Source organism: Halichoerus grypus, chromosome 15, assembly GCF_964656455.1.
Source record: "Halichoerus grypus chromosome 15, mHalGry1.hap1.1, whole genome shotgun sequence".
NCBI lineage: Eukaryota > Metazoa > Chordata > Mammalia > Carnivora > Phocidae > Halichoerus > Halichoerus grypus.
In genome coordinates this window covers 14007177-14028830 of record NC_135726.1, presented here as the reverse complement: position 1 = coordinate 14028830, position 21654 = coordinate 14007177, and the positions used below count along the sequence as shown (strand labels likewise).

At 45.2% G+C, this 21654-nt stretch overlaps 2 protein-coding genes across 5 annotated transcripts in view; one reads left to right on the top strand and one right to left on the bottom strand.

Annotated features, from left to right (window-relative positions):
- Window positions 1-3141: 3141 nt before the first annotated feature.
- DHODH (dihydroorotate dehydrogenase (quinone)) lies at window positions 3142-12403 on the bottom strand. Of its 4 annotated transcripts, none has more exons than XM_036068632.2 (9): window positions 12327-12403; window positions 9976-10188; window positions 9646-9845; window positions 7845-7927; window positions 5677-5864; window positions 4979-5092; window positions 4179-4332; window positions 3843-4002; window positions 3142-3402 (listed from the first exon to the last, which is right to left on the bottom strand). In XM_036068632.2, exons 1-9 carry the CDS (start codon window positions 12345-12347, stop codon window positions 3348-3350), a joined length of 1188 nt encoding a protein of 395 aa, XP_035924525.1. In that variant the 5' UTR covers window positions 12348-12403; the 3' UTR covers window positions 3142-3347. The 4 variants fall into 4 exon arrangements, with proteins under 4 accessions (XP_035924525.1, XP_077919632.1, XP_077919631.1 ...); XM_078063506.1 differs by having other exon boundaries at window positions 9976-10121; window positions 12327-12369; XM_078063505.1 differs by having other exon boundaries at window positions 9976-10254; window positions 12327-12355.
- A 1980-nt stretch (window positions 12404-14383) lies between these two features.
- The window catches only part of PKD1L3 (polycystin 1 like 3, transient receptor potential channel interacting), a 59113-nt gene continuing 51842 nt past the window's right edge, over window positions 14384-21654 (top strand). Inside the window, 5 exon segments of the mRNA XM_078063532.1 lie at window positions 14384-14598; window positions 14600-14676; window positions 14777-14817; window positions 15895-16015; window positions 20904-21011. Of these exon segments, the coding sequence (XP_077919658.1) occupies window positions 14384-14598; window positions 14600-14676; window positions 14777-14817; window positions 15895-16015; window positions 20904-21011 (562 nt within the window).

The following is a 21654-nucleotide window of genomic DNA, read 5'->3' as shown; positions in this document are numbered from 1 at the left end:
CTTGGAAATTCCCATGTGGGGCCACATAAGAGGAAAGGGGACCCTCCCTACCCAAGTTGGAGAGAAAGTATAAATTGGCATACCTCTCTCTAATGACAATTTAGCAGTTAACTACCAACAATTTAAGTGCCTATAACCTTTGCCCAAGCAATAACACTTCTGGGAGTCAATTTTACAGAAATTCTACCAGAAGAGCAAGAGATACAGAGACCAAGAGACTCACTACAGCACAGCCTGTGATGGAAGCAGTGAAGACAGCCTACACACGCCCAGCCATCAGTAATCGTTGGTGCATCTATGCGGTGGAAAACCACAGTTCTGTCAGAAAACGCACGGTAGATCTAAGAGAAGAACCCTGAAAAATTCCATGATGGTACGTGAAAAAAGCAAGTTGCAGAATACGATTTAACTTATTGACTGCTTATATTTAACTACTGGGAAATTGGCCAGGCCAATTATGCACAGAACACAAAACATAAGAGTGAACAATGTATTAGCAAATGGTATTAGCAACTCTGCTAATGGTGATTCCACTCAACAATCCTGGGCCCCAAAGGGCTACCTGGGCATCATCTGTGTCTCCTAGCACTGTGGACTTCTCTGGGCTCTGGGCATCATTTTGAGAATTAAGAAGAATTGGTACTCCTTATCCCACATGGCCCCTGAACACAAGCCAACTACTGACTCTGGTCCTCGAGGGAGAAAGAGCAGCCTGTTGGAACTGTGCTAAGAGACAGACTGTCAGTCTCCAACAGAGAACCTTCCAAAGGGTAACCCTTCCTGATCCCTTCCCTCGTGCGAGTTTTCCCTTGTGTGCAGCATAGTCTACAAACTCAGCGGTTTGAAAGAGTCACTATTAGCTCACGGTTCCTTTTTTTTTTTTTTTTTTAGATTTATTTTTTGAGAGAGAGAGAATGTGAGTGGGGCAGGGGCAGAGGGGGAGAATCCCCAGGCTGACTCCCCACTGAGCACAGAGACTGACACGGGGCTTGATCTCACCATCCTGAGATCATAACCTGAGCCGGAACCAAGAGTCGGAGGCTCAACTGACTGAGCCACCCAGGCGCCCCAGCTCACAGTTCTGTATCAGCAGTTGAGGCTCAGCTGGGTCTTTTTTTTTTTCTTTAAGATTTATTTATTTTAGAGAGAGCCTGCAAGCAGAAGGAGGGGCAGAGGGAAAGAAGTCTTCAAGCAAACTCCCCACTGAGCATGGGGCCCACTGCAGGGCTCAATCCCAGGACCCAGAGATCATGACCTGAGCTGAGATCAGGAGTCCAACGCTTAACTGACTGAGCCTCCCAGGCGTCCTATCCACTGGGTTTTATGTTCAAGGTATCACAAGACCAGGATCAAGGTGTTGGACAGGTTGGGTTCTTACTCAGACACTTTGGAAATAATCTGCTTCTAAGCTCACTCAAGTCTTTGGCAAGATCCAGGTCTTTGTGGTCTGAGATCCATTCCCTTGCTGGTTACCAGCCAGGGGCCAATGCCTTCCTTCTCATGTCCCCCACCTCAGTCTTCAAAACAGCAACACTTTGATCCCTTCCAATGCTTCAAATCTATCTAATGTCTTCTTCCCCCAGAAAAAACGCTTGCTTTTAACGGGGCTCATGTGATTAGACTGGACCCACCTGAATAATCTATCTTCAAGGCGGCTCCAACGTTAAGCCACGCAACTTAACAGTGATGGGAGGGATATCTCATCATGTTGCTAGGTTCCAGAGATTAGGACACGGCATCGGGAACCAGGGGGAGACATTTCAGAAATGCTGCCTACCACACAGCCCGTAGACGAAGTGACATGTCAGTGCTCATCTCCTGATTTTTGATAGCTGTGTTGTGGTTGTGTAGCAGAATGTACTTGTTTGCAAGAAATCCACACTACAATATTCAGGATGATGGAGCACCAGACCAGCAATTTACTCTCATATGACTTGGTATTAAAAAACAGTTCTTTGTATTATTTTCCTAAAATTATTCTATACATGTGTGCGCAGAGAGAGAAAAAAGATAGCTATGGACACATGTGTTTGTATATAAAAAGAAAAATATCTGGAAAAATTTAGAAAGATTCAAAAGTTACCTGTGATTACCTCTGGGAAACAGTTATTTAAGGGGGAAAAGAGGTCCACAACTTTTATATTTGGGGGCTATTTTTTAAAAAGCAAAAAACAAGAGAAAGGTCTTTGAAAAGGAGAGCAGGAGGCTGGCTGAGGGTTTCGTGACAGAGAGTGAGCAGATACAGGAGGGCGGGGCTAGGCCAAGATTCAGCCATGAGGCAACGGGACACATCAGCGCCGTTACCATCCTGGGCCTCTCGCAGAGCTTCCGAGAAATCGAATTTAGAATAAAATCCGTATTGAGGTGATGGGAACAAAGGGAGTTTCTGCCGGCTGTGAGGGCACGCCAGACCCCAACAGCACTGCCCAGACAAGGTTTCCAGCTTCTCTCTGCCATTTGCTTTTCGGTATTAAAAAGACCGGTGTTGCTCGATCTCTTTAGTTAACAGTACACCTCTTTAGCATCTTGTCTATTGTCTTCAAGCACCTTGAGAACCCTGTCTGCCCGATGGCACTCCAAGTCACAGATAATAAACAAAGGGGACAGCAAGCACATTTTCCTGTGATGGGTTGAATTGTGTCTCCCCAAAATTGCTATGTTAAATCCTAAACCCTTGAACTTCAGAACGTGCCCTTATTTGCAGAGAGGGTCCTTCCAGATCCTATCTTTACCAAGGGAATCAAATGAAATTGAGGCCATCGGGGTGGGGCCCACTCCGACATGACTGGCATCCTTATAAGAAAAGATGAGGACCCGGACTCACAGAAGGAAGACGATGTGAAGACAGAGGATGGCCACCCACGAGCCCGATTCTTGCGACTTTGTCTGTTTGAAATATTTTCAAAATAAAGTGAAAACTTTAAATAAATAAAAGTGAAGACAGAATGAAAGAGAGTCAAGCTCATCGGGAGCCCGGTGCAGATCCAAGGCAGCACAGGCCTGCGAGGACCTGCAGCATCGGGGCAAAGCCCGGGGGCCTTCCAGAAAGGGCTGGGATTTAAATCCAGGTTTTAAATGGCTTCATATTTCCCTCAAGTATTTTAATGTCCTTGCACTATTAAAGAGATTTGAGTCTAGAAAGAATCATGAATGCACTTTATGGTCCGACAAGCGATTAAAGAAAGCCGTGTATTGATTCCGGTGACACTCATGATTGGCTTTGACAAAAGTCAGGCCGGAGGAAGGGCTCTTGTGGGTTGGGGAATGTCGCTCTCCTCTCTCAATTCAGCCACAAAGGCCCGCCTGCTTTAGAAGATTCCAGATCAGGCTTGCCACCAACAACGTCCTCACCTCCGATGATCTGCTCCAATGGCATCTGTGATTCTGGTAAAACCCTGCTCCCTGGAAAAAAGGGAAAACAAAGCAATTTCAGCAAATGGTGAAGGACAGGCCCTGCTCTCGCTGGAAGCCCACGTTCACCTAGGCTGTCAGCGCCATAACTGCACCTGCCTGTCTCCCCCGTAGCATGCTTCGTGCCTCCACCTAGGTCTTCACGCTGGGAAGGGAACCAACGTCAAGTATTAACAGCTCCCTGACCTCAAGCCAATGCTACTCAACAGGAATGCTGCCCGAACTCCTCAGGCCAATAAACACCACCGTCTTGGAAGTTAATCTTGAATTCCTTGGCCCTGTTTGTCCTTTGTCAGTCTGCCTGTGTTTTTGAATCCTTTCTGAATGAGGAATAAGTAGAGACAGGTGAATAGCGTCTCCTTCACTTGAGTCATTCTGAATTGATACCACCTGAACGTCTCCGGTTTCAAGCCACCCGTGGCCCCACTCACTTCAAAAGGGCCTCCAGCTCCCGCTTGACCCTGCCCACCACGGGCGGTCCACGGTAGGTGAGGGCCGTGTACAGCTGCACCAGGGAGGCCCCCGCCCGGATCTTCTCCAGCGCGTCCTGCCCACTGCTGACCCCGCCGACCCCAATGATGGGGACTCCGCCTGCACCGGAACACATGCAACAGCGTGAGGAAGGGCAGGAAACGCGAGCACCTCAGCTGGCCTTCCGCCCTCCGGCCCCTGGTGAATGCAGCAGTTCAGGGAACGCTGATTCGGATCAAACCCCAGAGCCCGACAAGCCGCACGCAAATGTGAAGACACAGGGACCAAATTCTTGCCTTTGGTGAGTGCATACATCTCCCGGATGGTTTGGGTTGATAAGTCCCGGAGGGGCTTCCCACTCAGCCCTCCTATTTCAGAGCGCAGGGCACCCTGGAGGCTGGCAGGGCGGCTCACTGTGGTGTTGGTGATAATCAATCCATCGATGCCCAACTGCAGTGTGAGACAGAGAAAGAGCTCTCCAGTCAAGGCACAGATAGAGCTGGAGAAGCTTCCCTGAGGGTCTGAGCCAGGAGCCGGGCCAGGTACCCACACTACAGCCCCTGGAAGCAAGAGCCGTAACAGAGCTCACTGTGCTTCTAGAACAGGTGTCTGGATGAGCCTCAACATAACCAGAGCAGCCATCACATATCGACTACCCATAAGGTTCCACTAGGACAGGGTTTAATCCTTAGAGCCACTCTCTTTAGTCCTGCCCAAGGTCCCTAGGTAGTAAGTGGTGGAAGAGGATTTGAACCCAGGACTTCCAGGTTCAGTCTGTGTTTCCACTACTCTCCTACAACACCAGGACCTGGGGTCAGACTGGAGAGAGGGACAGAATACTCTAGTCTGACCCAGGATGCAAGCACTAGCCTTAGAGCCCTTGCTGGATGAATGTGAGCAAAGAGGGGAGGGAAGAAGTACAGGAAAATGACGCATCCCAACATTCGCTTTGTATTCTGTGATGAGTTACATCATGACAGACACCAAACCAGCTCTCACTGTCACAGAAAGGAAGCCATGGGCTAGTCCAGCTGGCCAGATGCCCCCCCCACAACCTGGCAGTGAGGGGCGTCCCACGGCCCAGCCTGACTCGCACCTCTCTCACCACATTGGCGATATCCTCCTTGTCCTGGGCTGTGAGGTCGGGTGCAATCTTCACCAGCACGGCTGGCTTGCGTGCTCCCTTCAGGGCGTCCCTCTCCTGCAGCACCTAGAGCAACACGTGGCCAGAGATGGGGACCCCTGAGGCCACAGCCCCCAGTGCCCCTGACCTGCAGCCGCAGATCAGCGTGTTCTCACACGTAAGCACAGCAACATCTCCTTTTCCAGAAATAGAGCTCTCAGTTATGCCACAGACCCCACCAAGATGGGTCTGATTATCTTGAACCAAGGGATCCCCAAGATTAAGTCCCTAATGTTGTCATTGGTATTAGCTAATATATGAAGGTTTATTTAGACTTTTTTCCTAAAGGAGATAACAAGGAAATACTGTCACAAGTACTATTTGATAAAGAGTCATCCAATTCATTCATTCAGTGTGCTCACTGCTAGGGACAGCGAGACCCAGCCCCCTGCTCTCTCAGACCTTCTGGTTTAACAGCAGGGACAGGTGACTGAGCCATTAATCACTGTTGAGCGTAACCAGGGTTACGATAGGGGATTACGAGTATAGCAGGGGGTCCTATCGGTCCAGGTGCTAAGGACAGCTCCTCGACAGTGACGCTGAAGCTTCCTTCCCTGGAGAGAAAGAACCGGACAGGCTGGCGAACGGAGCCCGGACATGTAATTGCCTACCTTGGTCAGCAGGTGGCGCAGCTCCGCCTTTCCCTGAAGGCTCCGCAGCCCAGCGGTGTTGGGGCTGGACACGTTCACTACCAGGTAGTCAGCCAAGGGGCCCAGGACGCGAACCCCCTCCGCGTAGTCCGCAGCAGCGTCCACCGAGGTCTTATTCTTCCCCAGGTTTATTCCCAGTGGCAGCCCCTCTGTGAAGATCGCTCGTCAAGGTTTTGTCCCCAAACGCCATTTCCCGTGCAGCATGCTCAGGATGCCCCGCGCACCTCCGCACGGGACCTTCCCGGTCGGAGGGACCAACACCACGAAAGCTGCTGGCCCGGCTGCCTGCTCACCGAGAGGAGCTCACCATCCTTGCGCAGCAGTGCCGGGGCAACTACTAGGATGTTTTACTGCATTGTGCCCTTTTTCTTTTTTAAAAATTTAGTGGAAAACGGTGAAATTAGGAGTGCAAATACTAGCCATAAAAAGGTAGGGCTCTTTTAGAAAAATACATTTCAGAAACATGCTATGCGTGAAAGAAAGAGGTTGTCTGTACTTGACTTCTAAGCTACCGCGCTCTCTGCAAAGCTCACTGGTATGTCAGTGCTGCTGGCTGCTTTCTTGCAGCTGGTGGTTGGGAAAAGACCTGGAACAGCAAGTGAGCCCCCAAAACGTGTGTCAGGTCGGTGGGATCAAAGAGCAGCATCTAGTGTTGCTAACCACCTCCTCATACCCTAAACTGGTCACCCTTTTAACCACCAGCTTGAAAGTAAATATTCCCTGGGGGGAGGTGAAGAGGGGGTTAGCGCCCAATTAGACAAAAGCTCCACAAGGCCTCCAAGCTTCCCAAGTCCAGCCTCCACCAGGCCAAGCCATCTGTAAACTGATTCTTCCCTCACGGGTAAGCTGGCTTTAAAAAGAGCATCCCTTTCATGCAGCTAATGGGTCTTCCATCAGCAGTTAGCTGCCCAAAGGGCCAAGACTTTGAAGTTAGAAATTTCTGAATTACTCTGTCCTCAAAGGACACCAAAGCTTTTGTCAATTATGTTCCTTATTGTGCTCACAATAAGCTGTCTTCAAGTCTTCTAGCTGCTGGAAAACAACATGTGCAGAACTCTGCTCTAAGATTCTGCTTCACTCCAATCAATGTGCGTGTTGGAGTGGGGTGAGAGGATGGGCAAGGGAGAACAGGGGAGAAAGCTTGCACTGGGAACAAAGAAGGAAAGGATTTAAAAAAAAAAGAAAGGAAGGCAAGAAGGCAGGAGAGTATCACAAGCCATGGAGGTCCTATTATAAGACTCAAAGTTTCCCAAATGGGAAGGTCTATAGTACTCAAGGTCTGCTTCTACCAAAGCCTGGGATTTCCAAACAAGGTCACTTCCTCCTAAAATCAGAGATTGCCGACTGACTCGGCCCTTTCAACCTCACTTCCTCGAGTGAAGCTCATGTCCACAGGTTTTTCTCCTCTCACTACCAAGCCATTTAATGAGACTAAACTCCTGGAAAGAGGTCCAGAGGGACCCAATGAGGAAAATGGCACAGCCCCACACAATCTCAGAGGGCAACTGGGAAGGCGTGGTGAGGACAAAACAGTGCAACAAGCACTTATGTGCAGCCTGAGGGGCAGCAAAGCAGAGCCCCCAGAGAACATTCGGCAGCATCCCTGAAGGTAGCCTCCCGACATGCATGGTGTTTCTGAGCAAGTCATGATGGGTATTTTCCCAAATGCCAAGATCAGCTCTCCCTGAGTAGGAAGGAGTATGAGTAATTTTAATTGTCTTCTTTATGCTTCGCTGTACTTACTAATGCTTCTGTAATTAACATGCATTATTTACATACACACAAAAGGACAACAAAGCAAGACAGGAAGATGGCGCTCCAGGCCCGCTCACATCTCAACCACCCATGTGACCACTGAGGAGCCGCTCTGTTCTCACTTCCAAGCTGCCCCAGTTATGATATAACCCAGGTTATATAACGAGGCAGAAACTAAGCGAGTCTTTGCTAAATTGTGAAATTCAGTTAAAATCTCGGTGGCTGTGGTAAAGCCAGGAAAATTCCCGAGTTCCACAGTGGTTTTTTTCCTATTACTCAGTCAGGTTTATTTCACTAGGAATGTTCCTGACGTTTCTCCCACAGGTTTCCTTCCAATAAATGAAGAAAGCCCCTCTAGAGCACCCCCGCTTTACCTTCTGTGAGCCTGGCCTGTTTCTCCTGTCTGGCCCGCAACCTGTGTTCCACCACCGAGAGTCCGTGACTGTTAAATCCGTATCTGTAGCACAGAAGTGGGTAGGGAGGGGACAAGGTTAGAGCCCTCAGCCAAAGGCAGAGACTTTGGAGAGATGGCTTCATGGTCATTTCCACTATACTTCTGACTTTTAGAAACAGAAAAAAAAAATCAGAGTCAGTTCTTAGACTTCCAAAGTCTAAACAGCCCTGGAACTCCTAGAGAACTTGCCAGAACACCATCAAACATAGAGGGAAAGATTTAAATTTGTAAACAAGCTGCTCAGGTACCTAGCACTGGCAACAGCCCAGACACGCCACATAGCTGCCCCAGACCTGTCTGGATCGGCCCCCACTCCTTACTCACGTACTCCTCCCACCCGGAGTGGCTTCTCTGACCACCCCATCTTCCACCTCCTGCCGGCGTTCCACTAACGCCCTCCCGGAGAAGAAATAATAACCAACGCCTATTGGCTAAGCTGCTTTGTTACTTGCAGCCAAAACCACCAAACAGATACATCGGCACCTGTTTTTGTGGACTTAATATAATTATTCCATTCATTCAGCAGGTGTTTACTGGGCACCCACTCCGTGCCTCCCAGAGCAAGGAGGCTGAACACACAGGCTCTCCTCCCTCAACCACTTCTCGCCTACAGATTCTGCTGAGTACCGTTGTCCTGGTACCTGCAGTTACTTGGGGAAGCCAAATCCTAAATCTGTTTTGCCTGGAAATTCTGAAGATACCAATCCCAGCCTGCAATGCAGCAGAAAGATCAATAACTTCATTTCCAATGCTGGAAAATTTCCCTGAAACAAGCACGATAAAGCAGGATGTGTGGCCAAATAAAATTCCCAGAAGGCAGTCTTCCAGAAGGCCATCACTGGGCCCAAAGGTGCCTATCAGAATCTCCCAAGGAGGTTCTCAAACCTCCGTTACCAAAAAGTAGGAACTTTTTCATTTTCTGGGTTTGCTGCAGTGAATATTGCCTAGGGATTACAAAGAGAAGGGCTTTACACGATCTAGAAGGCTCTCTCTTACTAAAAGCAGCTGTACATGTGGATTATTAAATTTTTCAGTTTACTAAAGGCCAGGGCTACACCGTCCAATTCAAAAACTGCTAGCGACATGTGCCGCTGAGCACCTGAAATGGGCCAGTCCAGTGTGCTCCAAGTCACGTGCACCCTGGATTCTGAAGACTTAGTATGAGTAAAACATAAATAGCTAATTAATCGTTTTTATTTTGATTATATGTTAAAATGACATTTAGAATACATGAAGTATTTATAGTTAAATATAATAATCATAAACAATAATTAAATAGACTATGTTATTAAAATCAATTTCACCCATTTCTTTTTCCTATCTTACTGTGGCTACACGAATATTTTAATTTACACACAGAGCTCACATTCTGTTTCTACTGGACAGTGCTGGGCAAGGGCACTGGAGTAACAATGTGGAAAAAGCACAAGCTCTAAAGTCAAATTTAAGTCTAAATCCGTACCCAAGCTCTCTCGCTTATGATGCCATGATTGTAGGTAAGTCATGTAGCTCTCTGAGCCTCAGCGTGTATATGCGTTAAACTAGAATACCACAACCCGCTTTTATGCCTGCACACAGGAGATGCTCAACATGGTTCCCGAACATTCCAAATAGCAGAAAAATGTCCACACCGTAGGACAAAAAAACCCGGCAGATCTTACATCACTGAGTGCCCTGCTGGGAAGAAGGCCTCCCCTGTTACCTGCGGGCTCTTCATCTACCTGTTAATGACAGCTTGGTCCTCAGGGAGGCGGAAGACTCTGGGTCTGGGGTTTCCTTCCTGAGGTTTCGGAGTCACACTGCCAATCTCAACAAAACCAAAGCCCATCTTGTAAAGTCCATCCACAGCTTCCCCATGCTTATCAAATCCTGCAGCAATTCCGACCGGATTTCGGAATTTATGGCCCAGGACTCTCACTTCCTAGGAAGAAGGAAACAAAACCAGAGGTACCCAGGCTATCCCGGTGTTTGTCCAAGGGCAGGCCGCAGCACGTCTAGGTCAGAACTACCTACAGAGCCTGTTAATCAGGAGGTGTTCCGAGAGCACCTACCAGCATGTCAGGGTCTTGAAACGTGGCCCGAGGAAGGAGCCCCAGGGAGGTGATGCGAACGGCCAGCCTGTGGGCTGCCTCAGGGTCCAGAAGCCTCTGCATGGCCGGCATCAGGTGTTCAGCGTAGAAATGCTCATCCCCCGTAGCTGTCAGGTAGGAAGCGAAGAGAAGTCCTCCACCCCCCAGGATGACCACAGCATCCTGGGCCCGCTTCTTGGGGGGGGGAAAGGCCCACTGAGATTCCTTCCAGGCCAGACTGCAGTAACTTCTCTGCGCCCTCTACACCCATGCACACAGGACATAATGACGTCACGTGAAGCAATGTCCCTAGCCTTCTGCTAACACTGGCCTCCTTCATTTCTAGTTCTGCTCACACATTGGCCTCTGCTTTCAGCGGCTGTATGCACACTTCTGACAGTCATCGTGCCCTGAAGGACTCCAGGCCAGAGGTTTCAAGAGAGGCACTACTGCCTCCTAGGGGACCTGTGGTAGGTATTTTGGAGGAATGCTAAGAGATTTAGTGGGCAGGACTCAGTAAAGGCAGACATCCTGCATTGTTTTAGGCTATCTGACAGATGAATTGTCCCTGTCCTGTATGACTTTTGAACATCTTACACTCAGTATGTATCTATTTATATTATCTGAGCCTATATTCCACCACATAAACACAAACTATCTCCTGCACAGTTTTCATATACATTGACTTTTCCAGGAATGCAATTCCCTCTAAACTGAGGGACAATTGCACTATTTTGCACAGAACATTACCAAGATTGTTCCCCATTTCAGAGATCTCAGGAATGGCACAGTGCTTTGCTTGGGTGTTTGACAATAAAACATACCCCAGGCGCTAGAATTTCTTTTTTTTTAAGATTTTATTTATTTGTCAAAGAGAGCTTGAGCACAAGCAGGGGGAGCGGCAGGCAGAGGGAGAAGCAGGCTCCCCATTGATCAGGGAGCCCAATGCGGGGCTAGATCCCAGGACCCTGGGATCATGACCTGAGCCGAAGGCAGATGCTCAACCGACTGAGCCACCCAGGCATCCCTGAGGCTCTAGAATTTCTAAACAGAGGCTTAAACACCTGACTATATCTCACTAAGTGAATCATGCTGTAACATTTACATGCTGAAATGCATGTTATTTTATTATAAATTCCTTTAATTTCTCTTTTATATTCCAGTTAGGACATTAGTTGAACTTTTAAAATTATACAAAGACAGATTACATTATATATAAATTCTACTTCAGGATAATAAAAGCAGTTGCAAAATATTTTTTTAAAAAGGAGCATCAGGTCTTATTGAGTCAAGAATCACTATCCTGTTCAAAATGTGCTTCATAATGCTTTTCTCTAGTTATCACTGCCAGGTGATGAGTCATTCATTCATTCAGTCATTCATTCAGTCATCTGCCCAACAGTGATAGAGCACTCTGAGGTGGGCTAAGCAGGGTCCCTGCCTCTCAGGAGGAGACAGTCACTAGTCAGTGATCACGCAAATATGTAACTGTGAGGACTGCCATGAAGAAAAAAATGTATAGGGTAATAACAGAACCCAAACCAATCTCAGAGGTAGAGGAAGGCTTCCTTGAGGAAGTGACTTAAAGCTGACATCCAAAGGATAAATAGGAGTTAAGTGGACGCAGTGGGGGGCAGGAAAAAGTGTAAAGGCGCTCTCAGGGGCAGAGGGTAAAGAGATGCACCCAAGGAAGAGGGAAAGAAGAAAGACCTGTTGGAAACCAAGGAATGAGGAAAAGCACGGCTTAAAAAGGAGCTGGGGAGATAGGCAGGGACCCTGGCCAGAATAAATATTTGAGTTTTGCTCCCTACACAAGTTAGTGACGTGATCAGATCTGCCCTTGAGGATCACTCCCAGCTGTTAAATATAGAGCAAGTATTTATTGTCTTGCTTCTAGTCTCCAGCGGATTGTAGGAACGCCCCTTAATGTCAATCAACAAGTATCTGGACGCGGTTACACAAGCCCCTGCCCTAAAATTTCATCTAGAAGGGTTGAGGCCATGTCTTAGTGTAATTTCACTGCACGTTGGATCCAGCACACGATGTTAGGCGGTCATGTGTTCATTAAACGCCCGTGTGCCAGGCTCAATAAAAGTCAGCCCACGTGCGTTGGCAAAGACCTGCATCTATCCAGACTGGAACGTGCCGTTACACGTGTTAATGCACACGCACGCATCTGCAGGTGCCTCCGCCCACGCACAGTCGTGCCCAGGGAGCCCACGACCTCGGAGCCGAATCCCGTCCACACCTCGCCCAGGTTAGCCCACTATTCTCCTCTAGCCCCCACCTGGCCCACACTACTCGCAGCCGCACAGCCCACTTTCTGAACTCACTTTGAGCTGTCTCCACGCCATGCTCCTTCCGCCACTAGACCCGCCTCTGGCTCATTTCCATTGGAGGAGATGGAGGTGAGCCCTCCAATCACCGCCCCTGCAGCTGCCACTTCGCCAATCGCGGGGCAGGAGGGTGGGGCGGGCCTCCCGCGGCGGAAAAGGCCTCGCTCCGCCCCGAGGGTGTGTCTGGACGCCGGCGCGCGCAATCACGGCGGCCACGCCCCTTCCGCCCCAGGCTCTGGGCTCCGCTGCTGCGCTGTGCGGAGCTGCGGGGCGCTGGCGTCGGGTGGTGTGCGCCCCAGCTCTCTGGTCCAGCGACGTGGGGGAGAGACATCGCATATGTAGATCTTCAGTTCTAAGCAACAGTCTCACCAATATCTTGATCATTTAAGCAGAACATTTGATATGCTTGTGCTCTCGGTAAACCATGTATTGAGAGTATATATCAGACACCCTAAAAAGGGTTGGAATGAATTACCGCACTGTGTAAGATGCCCGAGTTGACCTCAGAGAAGATTCCATCGCATCAGGTTTCACTTAAAAATGCCTAAAACGTGTGTATGTACGTAAGTATGTGTGTTAATGAAGGTGTTGGGAAATCTAGACTTTGTGGCGAACTCCTGCACCCGAACGGTTCCATTGAGGCGAAGACTTGGACTCCTATTTAGAAACCTTCCAAATTAATTGGATACTCTTTTTCCTGGCATTTCAAGACATTTCAGCTTTCTAGTTTCAGTTCCCACTACCGCCCCCCAAGTGCCCACCCCCCCCAGAATTATTTCTCTTTATAAATACTTTCCACTTGTATGCATTTACTCACATTGACTCCTGCCAGGATGACTGTTTCCTCCATCTCAATATGGCCAAGTGCTGGAAGTAACTTCTTCCTCATCTGAGCCTTCATAGATGTATGCTGTACCTGTCCAGTGGCACTGTATTTATTAACTACAATTGTTAGGTCTTTTTTCCCTTAACTAGACTGTAAACGTTTTGAAAGTAGGGAACATGCCATATTTATCTTTCATTTGATTACTGCAGTGTTTTTCAAACTGAGGGAGTGTATTCTTGGCATAGACACTTAAGAGCATATTTGATACTGGTGTGTTTCTGTAATGATTTTTAAAAGTAATATAGGCATCATTTGGGCCATTTGGACAACCAACTGAACCCTGAAACCTACCAAGCTATTTCAGTGCCCACATTTATTTGTATTCATTATCATATTTTGGTACCAAGAAAGAAAAGTGGCTGAAATAAACGATGGATGTCCTGCAGGTGAAGGATAAATGACATGCTGTATAAACAAAGGTTTTTCAGCAAGTTACATAAAAGTAGTGAGAGAATGGATTTTCCCTACAGCACGAAGTAGTGTGCATGCCAAATCAAAACAACCTGTGTGGTCATAAGCTAGTACCATGTTTATCTGTCAGATAGCTATTTAGTGCAGCACGTTTTCATTTCATTGATTTTCAGTTCTGTTTGTATTTAATTTGTATTCTTTCGTCAGATACTTATTTTTTGGTTTTGATATTTGATTTTTGGTTTATGATTGTGTAAGAGCTTTAGCATATAGTTCATCCCTAGTTTTATGTTTGAATGTATTTAAAAAACAGAATACAATAATTTAAATATGTCCTGGGGGTCTGTAAGAATGGTTTCCTTTAAACACACACACACACGCACAATACATTTCTCAATTTTTAGCAGCACTGACTTAGATATTCGTCATCTTCTACTCCTTTGTAGCCTAGGCTTAGCAAATAAAGATCTATTCTAAAGCTGAACGCACAGCCGGTTGTGTAGACACAGGTGGTGGTGCCCTGTAAATGCCCATTGCTTTATTGATCTTTGCTGTTTGTTTTCAGCTTATAGGGACTCCACCTGGGTTCTTAAAAACAAAAACAGGAAAACACAAAGCCTTTTATCTCCTTGACAAATTAGTCCCTATTCCTAAAAGAATGATACTAATAAATATGACAAACCCACCAAGAATATATTTAAAGGACCAGGCAGCTGCTGAGCCCCCACACTGTTCTTGCTCACAGCTCACAGAGAAAATGTTCTTCAGGGGAAGAATCTGGCTTTGGTTACCCATCAGAACAGGTATCATTCTAGGAAGTGAGCTAAATATCCCAGAGCGACATGGTAAAAATAACTGTTATCAGCTTAACAGGTTTCACTGCAGCTATGAGGAGGCAGAAAATTACTGTCGTGTCCAGGGAGGACACCTTGCTTATACTTGGAAACTGGGGGTCCGGGATCTTCTCTGGGACTCTGGAAGAAGGGAGTTAGTGGTGGATTGGGCAAAATCTAAAGCAGCTGGGAAAACGTCAAGAAAAAAACAACCCAGGTAAGGCTCTGAGACAAGTGTTTACAAAGGAAAAGTCCTTTCCTTTTATTCTGGAACAGGAGAAAGAAAAAATTTTCCATCTTTCTGCTTTTGTACATAGAAAAATCAGTCGCTTTACTTCATTACCACAGTTCCTCTGAAGTATTTATATTTTTGGGCTTCAACCTTTGATTTGTCTGTGTAGCAAAGATGATGAGATTTTCTCAGAGTTTATCAAAAGCTAACACCTGATATTTCACTGAAAGTAATGTGTAGGATTCTGAAGTGGGAAATCTTTTATGGCCGCTTTGTTCCTGGGAAATATCTCTTCCTAATTCAGAAACCAGGAGAGAAATGATTTGCCTGTTACCTTTCTTACAGAGATATTTTCAAAATCATGCACCATAATATTGTGGTCTTGGAGAAATATCCAAGGCCCTGTTATATCACCATCATCTTCACTGAAGTCTAGGTAAATTAATAGGAAGCCTTGTGATAAAGAACACATAATATGAAAAAATAAATAATCTGTAATATGTGGGCGTGGTGTGGAGAACAAAGGCAAAAGAAATATAGAAAAAAATTAAATCTCCTTACAACTTACAGCCCATTGACAAATTCTTGAGACAAGCAGGGTGACCTTCCTCCAGAAGCTTACCTGCCTCAGTGTTAATATTTTGCTAGAGCCAAAAGGCAACCGTAGCTTGACATTAGCCCAACTTCCAGGATCCTGCAAGTCTTCTTTAACATATAAAAATCCATTTGGAAACTTCCTTTATCTCTTCCCCTCCCCGCAAGATATATGTTAGCAATCATCCTTCAAACATATGGCCCAGTGATATCCATCTGAAGGGTCTTGTGACTAAGGTTTACTACACAGTAGAAAATGACCCCTCAAGGTCCAGGAAACCTTGCTTCCAAATTCCTTAGAGACTTCCGCTATCTCTCAGCCCTTCCCAACTGGAAAGAATGTAATCAGTCACTCCTCACAATCCCAGGCAGCATTTTCTGCCCACAGGTCCTGTCCCAATGTTTAATAAAACCACCTTTTTGCACCAAAGATATCTCAAGAAGTCTTTCTTGACCGTTCGCTCCTGGACCCCCAACAACACATCACATCCGGGAGATATCCTAAGTTGCATCTATTAGAAGCTAGCAAAATTTGGTTTTCATATTTACTTTTTAAAAAGGTTGATTTTGGAATCTGAGGCTCATCTGGGTCTGTTCCTCTTTCGGCAGGTGTCGTGCCCCCCCTGGCCCCCAGAGCCCCCCAACTGTACTTACATGTCCTGAAACTCCAACTGGATCTCATCAAAAGTGGACTTGTGCTCCCTGGGGCATTCTTTCATTTGCCAGGCTGGTAAGTGATGAAGCCACATGCCACCAAAGTCATAATATCTAGAAACTGATTCTACATAAGGACAGCATGTGAGAGTATTGGTTAAAGAGTCTGTGCCATGAAAGGGAGGTATATGCCAAGAGACATCCAAACTCTGAAGGAGGCAACAGACCAAAGAAAAAGGCTGACAAGTCCGGCTTGACAAGAAATGGTTTATTAAGGGGGAACCACCCAAGAGGAAAATGCTTAAGAATAGCTGTATGTCCTAGTCCTGTCTCCAGGGCAGATCAAGGACATTATGCCCCAAGGTTTACTTAAGGGTGTGGTTAAATGAAAAGAAAAACTGGGGATGGGGGCGTGGGGGGAATGTGCTTAAGAAGGTTTATTGTCACAGAGTCTGTGAGTGATAACGCAGAGGATGCATGTAGGGATTTTGATGGTATTGATTATATATTGATTTTCATGATACTGATTAGAGTGAGAAACTGTTCATCTGGAATGACTTTCATATACATCCCACTCTGGTAGTTATTGCTGTGCCTGGTGTCGCCTTCATTTCTTGACTTGGATGGAATGTGGGAGAAAGTGTAGCAGTAAACTCCATTTTCCTCATGTGCACCCCAAACCCATTCGGCACTTGGGCTTATGAGGGAAGACTGCAAAAGCAAAGGGGGAAAATAGGATATTGGTGTAGGAAGATGAGAAGGTGAAGGGTGAAGAGGCTGTTGTGTCGGTTTGCGTCCTCAGGAGTACACGATGAGAATTGTGTGCATAAAGTTGGGTGCGGGATTTTTCTTTCAATGTACGTTTTTCATGGTGGTTGTGTCCAGCATTTATTCTTAGTTCATTGAATTCTCGAGGACCTTACAATGTCGCAGTCTGAGCAAAAATTTTGTTCCACTTTAAAAAGTCGCGAATACATTCTTATTAAAATATGAAGCATCTATGGGTTCTTCATAAAACAGAACACATTGCAATATTTCTCTGTTATAAGAAAAAAAAAGATCACCTTCCTCAAATACTGGGTATTGAAAGAACCCAGTATATCAGGGTAATAAATTTTTGATTCCCAGCTTCTCATTCTCCACCCTTTCAAGCTCTCTGTGATATGCTTGCCCGATTTTGCCATGATAGCACGCTGTTGTTGGCGAGACCAAGGTTGTGAGGCCAATCTCTGCGTTAATCAAGTGTTCCTGTGTTTCGTTACCACAAATGTGAGTGTGGCTCCTTACAATGGTGAAGCGCTTTTCATCTTTTTTTTTTTTTTTTTTTTTAAGATTTTATTTATTTATTCATAAGAGACAGAGAGAGAGAGAGGCAGAGGGAGAAGCAGGCTCCCCGCCGAGCAGGGAGCCCGATGCGGGACTCCATCCCAGGAGTCTGGGATCATGACCTGAGCCGAAGGCAGACGCTTAACCATCTGAGCCACCCAGGCGCCCCGAACCGCTTTTCATCTTGACAGGAGGTTATTTGGCCCAGCTCATCTCCAGGATCGGAAAAGTAACCCTTAATACAACCTAAATGATGATGATTTTCCATTCATTTTTCACTCTCCAAGAGTTCAGTTTTTAGACATTTTCACCTACTCTTGGTTTTGGAGTGAAAATGCATTTTTCTGATATTATCACTCAAGTACTTGCAGGAGATTACTGCTATGGAATATGAAATGTTTGTGCAGAAGATAATCTTGGGCAAAAAGAATTCTAGGGGCATCTGGCTGAGTCAGGCACATGACTCTTGATCTCGGGGTTGTGAGTTCGAGCCCCATGTTGGGTGCAGAAATTACACATAAAATCTTTAAAAATAAACAAAATTTTACAATAAAAAATAAAATAAAATATTTTTTAAAAAACAACAAAAAATGTTTTTAAAGAGAATTCTCTTCAGGGGTGCCTGGGTGGTTCAGTGGTTAAGCGTCTGCCTTCGGCTCAGGTCATGATCCCGGGGTCCTGGGATCAAGCCCCGCATCGGGCTCCCTGCTTAGCGGGAAGCCTGCTTCTCCCTCTCCCGCTCCCCCTGCTTGTGTTCCCTCTCTCGCTGTGTCTCTCTCTGTCAAATGAATAAATAAAATCTTAAAAAAAAAAAAAAAAAGAATTCTATTTAGTTATCTAAGCCAATTCAGCAAATTCTGAACCTGCATTCCCATAATGAGATTAAATGTTTCTGTAGTTAAGAGCTCAGGCTCTAAAGTCAGACTTCGGAGTTCATGTCTTGATTCTGGGACTTTCCTGTTGTGGGCAGTCCTTCAAAGGATTGTCATGAGGATTAGTAAGATAATACAAGTAAAGTATTAGAACAGTGCCTGGCAGTTATTACTGTTACTATTATGAAATTTCTATTTTTTGTGCAAAGTTCATTTCTGCCTGTAGATAGTATCACATTCATGTCAAAGGTCATTGGATCTCTTGGAGATCCGATATTGCTAATTACCTTTAAAACTAAAGTATTGGCACAATGTAATTGTTTAGTGTTCCGAAATAGCTATTGTTGGGGCTCAGCCAGAAAAGCGTGTGACTCTTGATCTTGGGTCATGAGTTTGAGTCCCATGTTGGGTGTAGAGATTACTTAAATAAATAAAAAATGTAAGAAGGAAGGAAGGAAAAAAAAAAGAAAAGGAAGGGAAGGAAGGAAAGATAAAAGAAAGGGAAAAAGAAAGAAAGAAAGGAAGGAAGAAAAAGGAAGGAAGGAAGGGCTACTGTTATCATAGTGTTTATACATTTTATTGTGAACTTAAGAAATGCCTCTTCTGGAGTGTCTGGATGGCTCAGTCGGTTAAGCATCTGATTCTTGGTTTCAGCTCAGGTCATGATCTCAGGGTTGTGGAATCGAGCCCTGTGTCAAGCTCCGCACTGTTGAGCGTGGAGCCTGCTTAATTAAGATTCACTCTCTCCCTCTCCCTCTGCCCCTCCCCACCCTGCTCCTGCACAAGCTTTCCCTAAAAAAAAAAAAAAAAAAAAAAAAGCCTCTTCCAAAATAACATGTTGGTGGGAGAAGTATTTGTAAATTTGTTCCTTAACATTCAAAAGAGAAGTCTAAGGTTTCATATTATGAAATATTGTTGCCCAAAAATAGAGAAATGCAAATTAAAGCTGAGATACCATTTCCCCCCATCAGATGGGCATAAATCCACAAACTTAACAACATACTCTGTTGGCAAGACTGTAGGGAAATAGGTACTCTCATAAATAGTTAATGGGAACGCAATAAGATACAGTTTCTAAGGAGAGGAATATTTGGCAGTCTCTAGCAAAATTGCATGTACATCTACCCTTTGACCCAGCATTCCTGCTGCTGGGAATCTATCCCAAAGTTACACTGGCAAAAATATAAAAAGACACACGCATGAGGCTATTTATTGTAGGTTTCTTTGTAATAGCAAAAAGGTAGAAACAATCCACATACCCATCTAGGGGGACGCTGGTTGTAAAGAGAAATAAGGAATATCTTTATGTACTGCAGTGGGGTCATTTCTATGTTTTTTTAAGTGGAAAAAAGCAATCTGGAGAACAATGTATAGTATGCTTTTTAAAAAAGAGGATAATATGAATATATATGCATATATACCTACACACATATATCCATAAACATAATAGAAAAGCAAACAAAAACTAATGAAAATGATTACTTATGGTGGAGGGAGGGAATAGGATAGAAAGGACAGAGATAGGGCGCCTGGGTGGCTCAGTTGGTTAAGCGACTGCCTTCGGCTCAGGTCATGATCCTGGAGTCCCGGGATCGAGTCCCACATCAGGCTCCCTGCTCGGCAGGGAGTCTGCTTCTCCCTCTGACCCTCTCATGCTCTCTCTATCTCATTCTCTCTCTCAAATAAATAAATAAAATCTTTAAAAAAAAAAAAAAAAGAAAGGACAGAGATAGAATTTAGATCTTCCTGAATGTACCTGGTTTCATAATTTTGACATTGGAACTCTCTAAATGTTTTACATAATTAGAAAAAAACTGTTTTGTTTCCTAAAAATAAGGAAGAAGAACAGGAGAGGAATTGGATGTAGCAAGTTTCGACAATTTTTAAGGTTAATTTTGCTCAAGAGCAGGAAGGAACTAGTTCATGAGGCAATGTCAATTGGTGATTTGTCCTAAGACAGAAAAAACAGTAGCCAGGACGGTATCCTTGATCTGAGCTAGTGTGCAGCTAGGGGGTTCACTTTGGATAGGAGCGCGGGAGCTTGTAGGAACAGGACAGAAGGCAGCATCTGTGGGTGTAGATGTTTGCTGGTCGGGGGCAAATTTGGTGGCAGGACTCTGTGGAAGGGACGCTGAATTGTTTCCATTGTTTTTTTGAAGCAGAAAGCGAAGTTATGACCTGCCCTGAGAATGAGGATCAGGGACTTCCTTGTCGTTGGAGGTACAGTAGAGGAGGAAATAGGAAGAAGTCCTCTCAGAGAGCAGAAGCATGACGAGACCCGGGGAACACAATAAGATTGTTAGGCTTGTGATCTGAATTTAAGCTGAGATATGGTCAGTGAGGTGGTATGATTTTGTCAAGCCACGCTGGGCGGCACGTGTGAAAAATAGCAAGTCTACGTAAGGAGGCACATTCGAGAATGTTATTGTTCACCTACTGAACTCTTTTCTCTCTGCCAATAGGATTACACAGTATGAGGAGAATATTACACTTAGAACGTAATTTCTTAAAATGAACTTAATTCTATCTTGGTGTTGACCCAGTCAGTGGACCTCATTTTGTGACGTTGGAGAGTAGAAGGTGTTGTGATGTCAAGAGCAGAAGAGCTCCTTGAGAATTCCTATGTTCTTTAAAAAAAAAAAAAAAGGATAGTAATCTTTAATTTGTGTTGTCTTGATTATCATGTATGTGCTGGTGACAGCTATTTATAGACTTACAGCTAGAGCTATATACTAGAAATTATCTTTTCCATTGGCCTCCAAATAGAGGCCTTTCCAGACCAAGATGAAAGACCTGGAATTAATTCTCATTTACACTGGAGACCTGAAAAGATAAGAGGAGAAGTTGCAGTACCAAGAAACAGAAGGACCTCAGGTAATGGGTAGTGAAATCAATTCCTGCCTGAAACGATGCACAAGATTAGTTTAATGCTGATGTGTGTCATCATAACACGTACCCCATCAATATTTGTTGCGTTCTGTTTTGTCTCATCTTATTGCAGTCTTTGATCTCATTTTATAGGTACTACTTTATTGATGGGCCTTTGGCCATCTTCTTTTCACATGTGTCCTAATAAAAGACAGGGTTTTCTCCCACAAAATTTTCCATCCAAAAAGTCTTCTTCAAGTCCTTGCAGTCTTTCACATTGTGGTATTCTCTCTCATTTTTTTTTAATTTTGAAAAATAAATACTATTTGGGGAAGATGCATTAGCCTGAAATGACCTCAATCAATACCAGTGTTGGATGATTATAGAGATCGCCTGACCAACCAGGTAGAAAAAGAGACAAATTTAAAGTGCATGTAGTGATTATTCTGGAGGGTATGACCTCACAACTTCCAAGTTTTAGATGTCTTTGTCAACAAGCCCTCCAAGGATCCCTAAAAGAGCAATCTAGAAAGTGCTGTTGTAGAGACATGAGTAACTATCTTAAAAACAAACATAAAAATCAGCTTTTCCAACTGCTTTTGTAACTGGGTACTTGTTAGGTGGGGAAGAAGTGTTTCATGATAGCAGT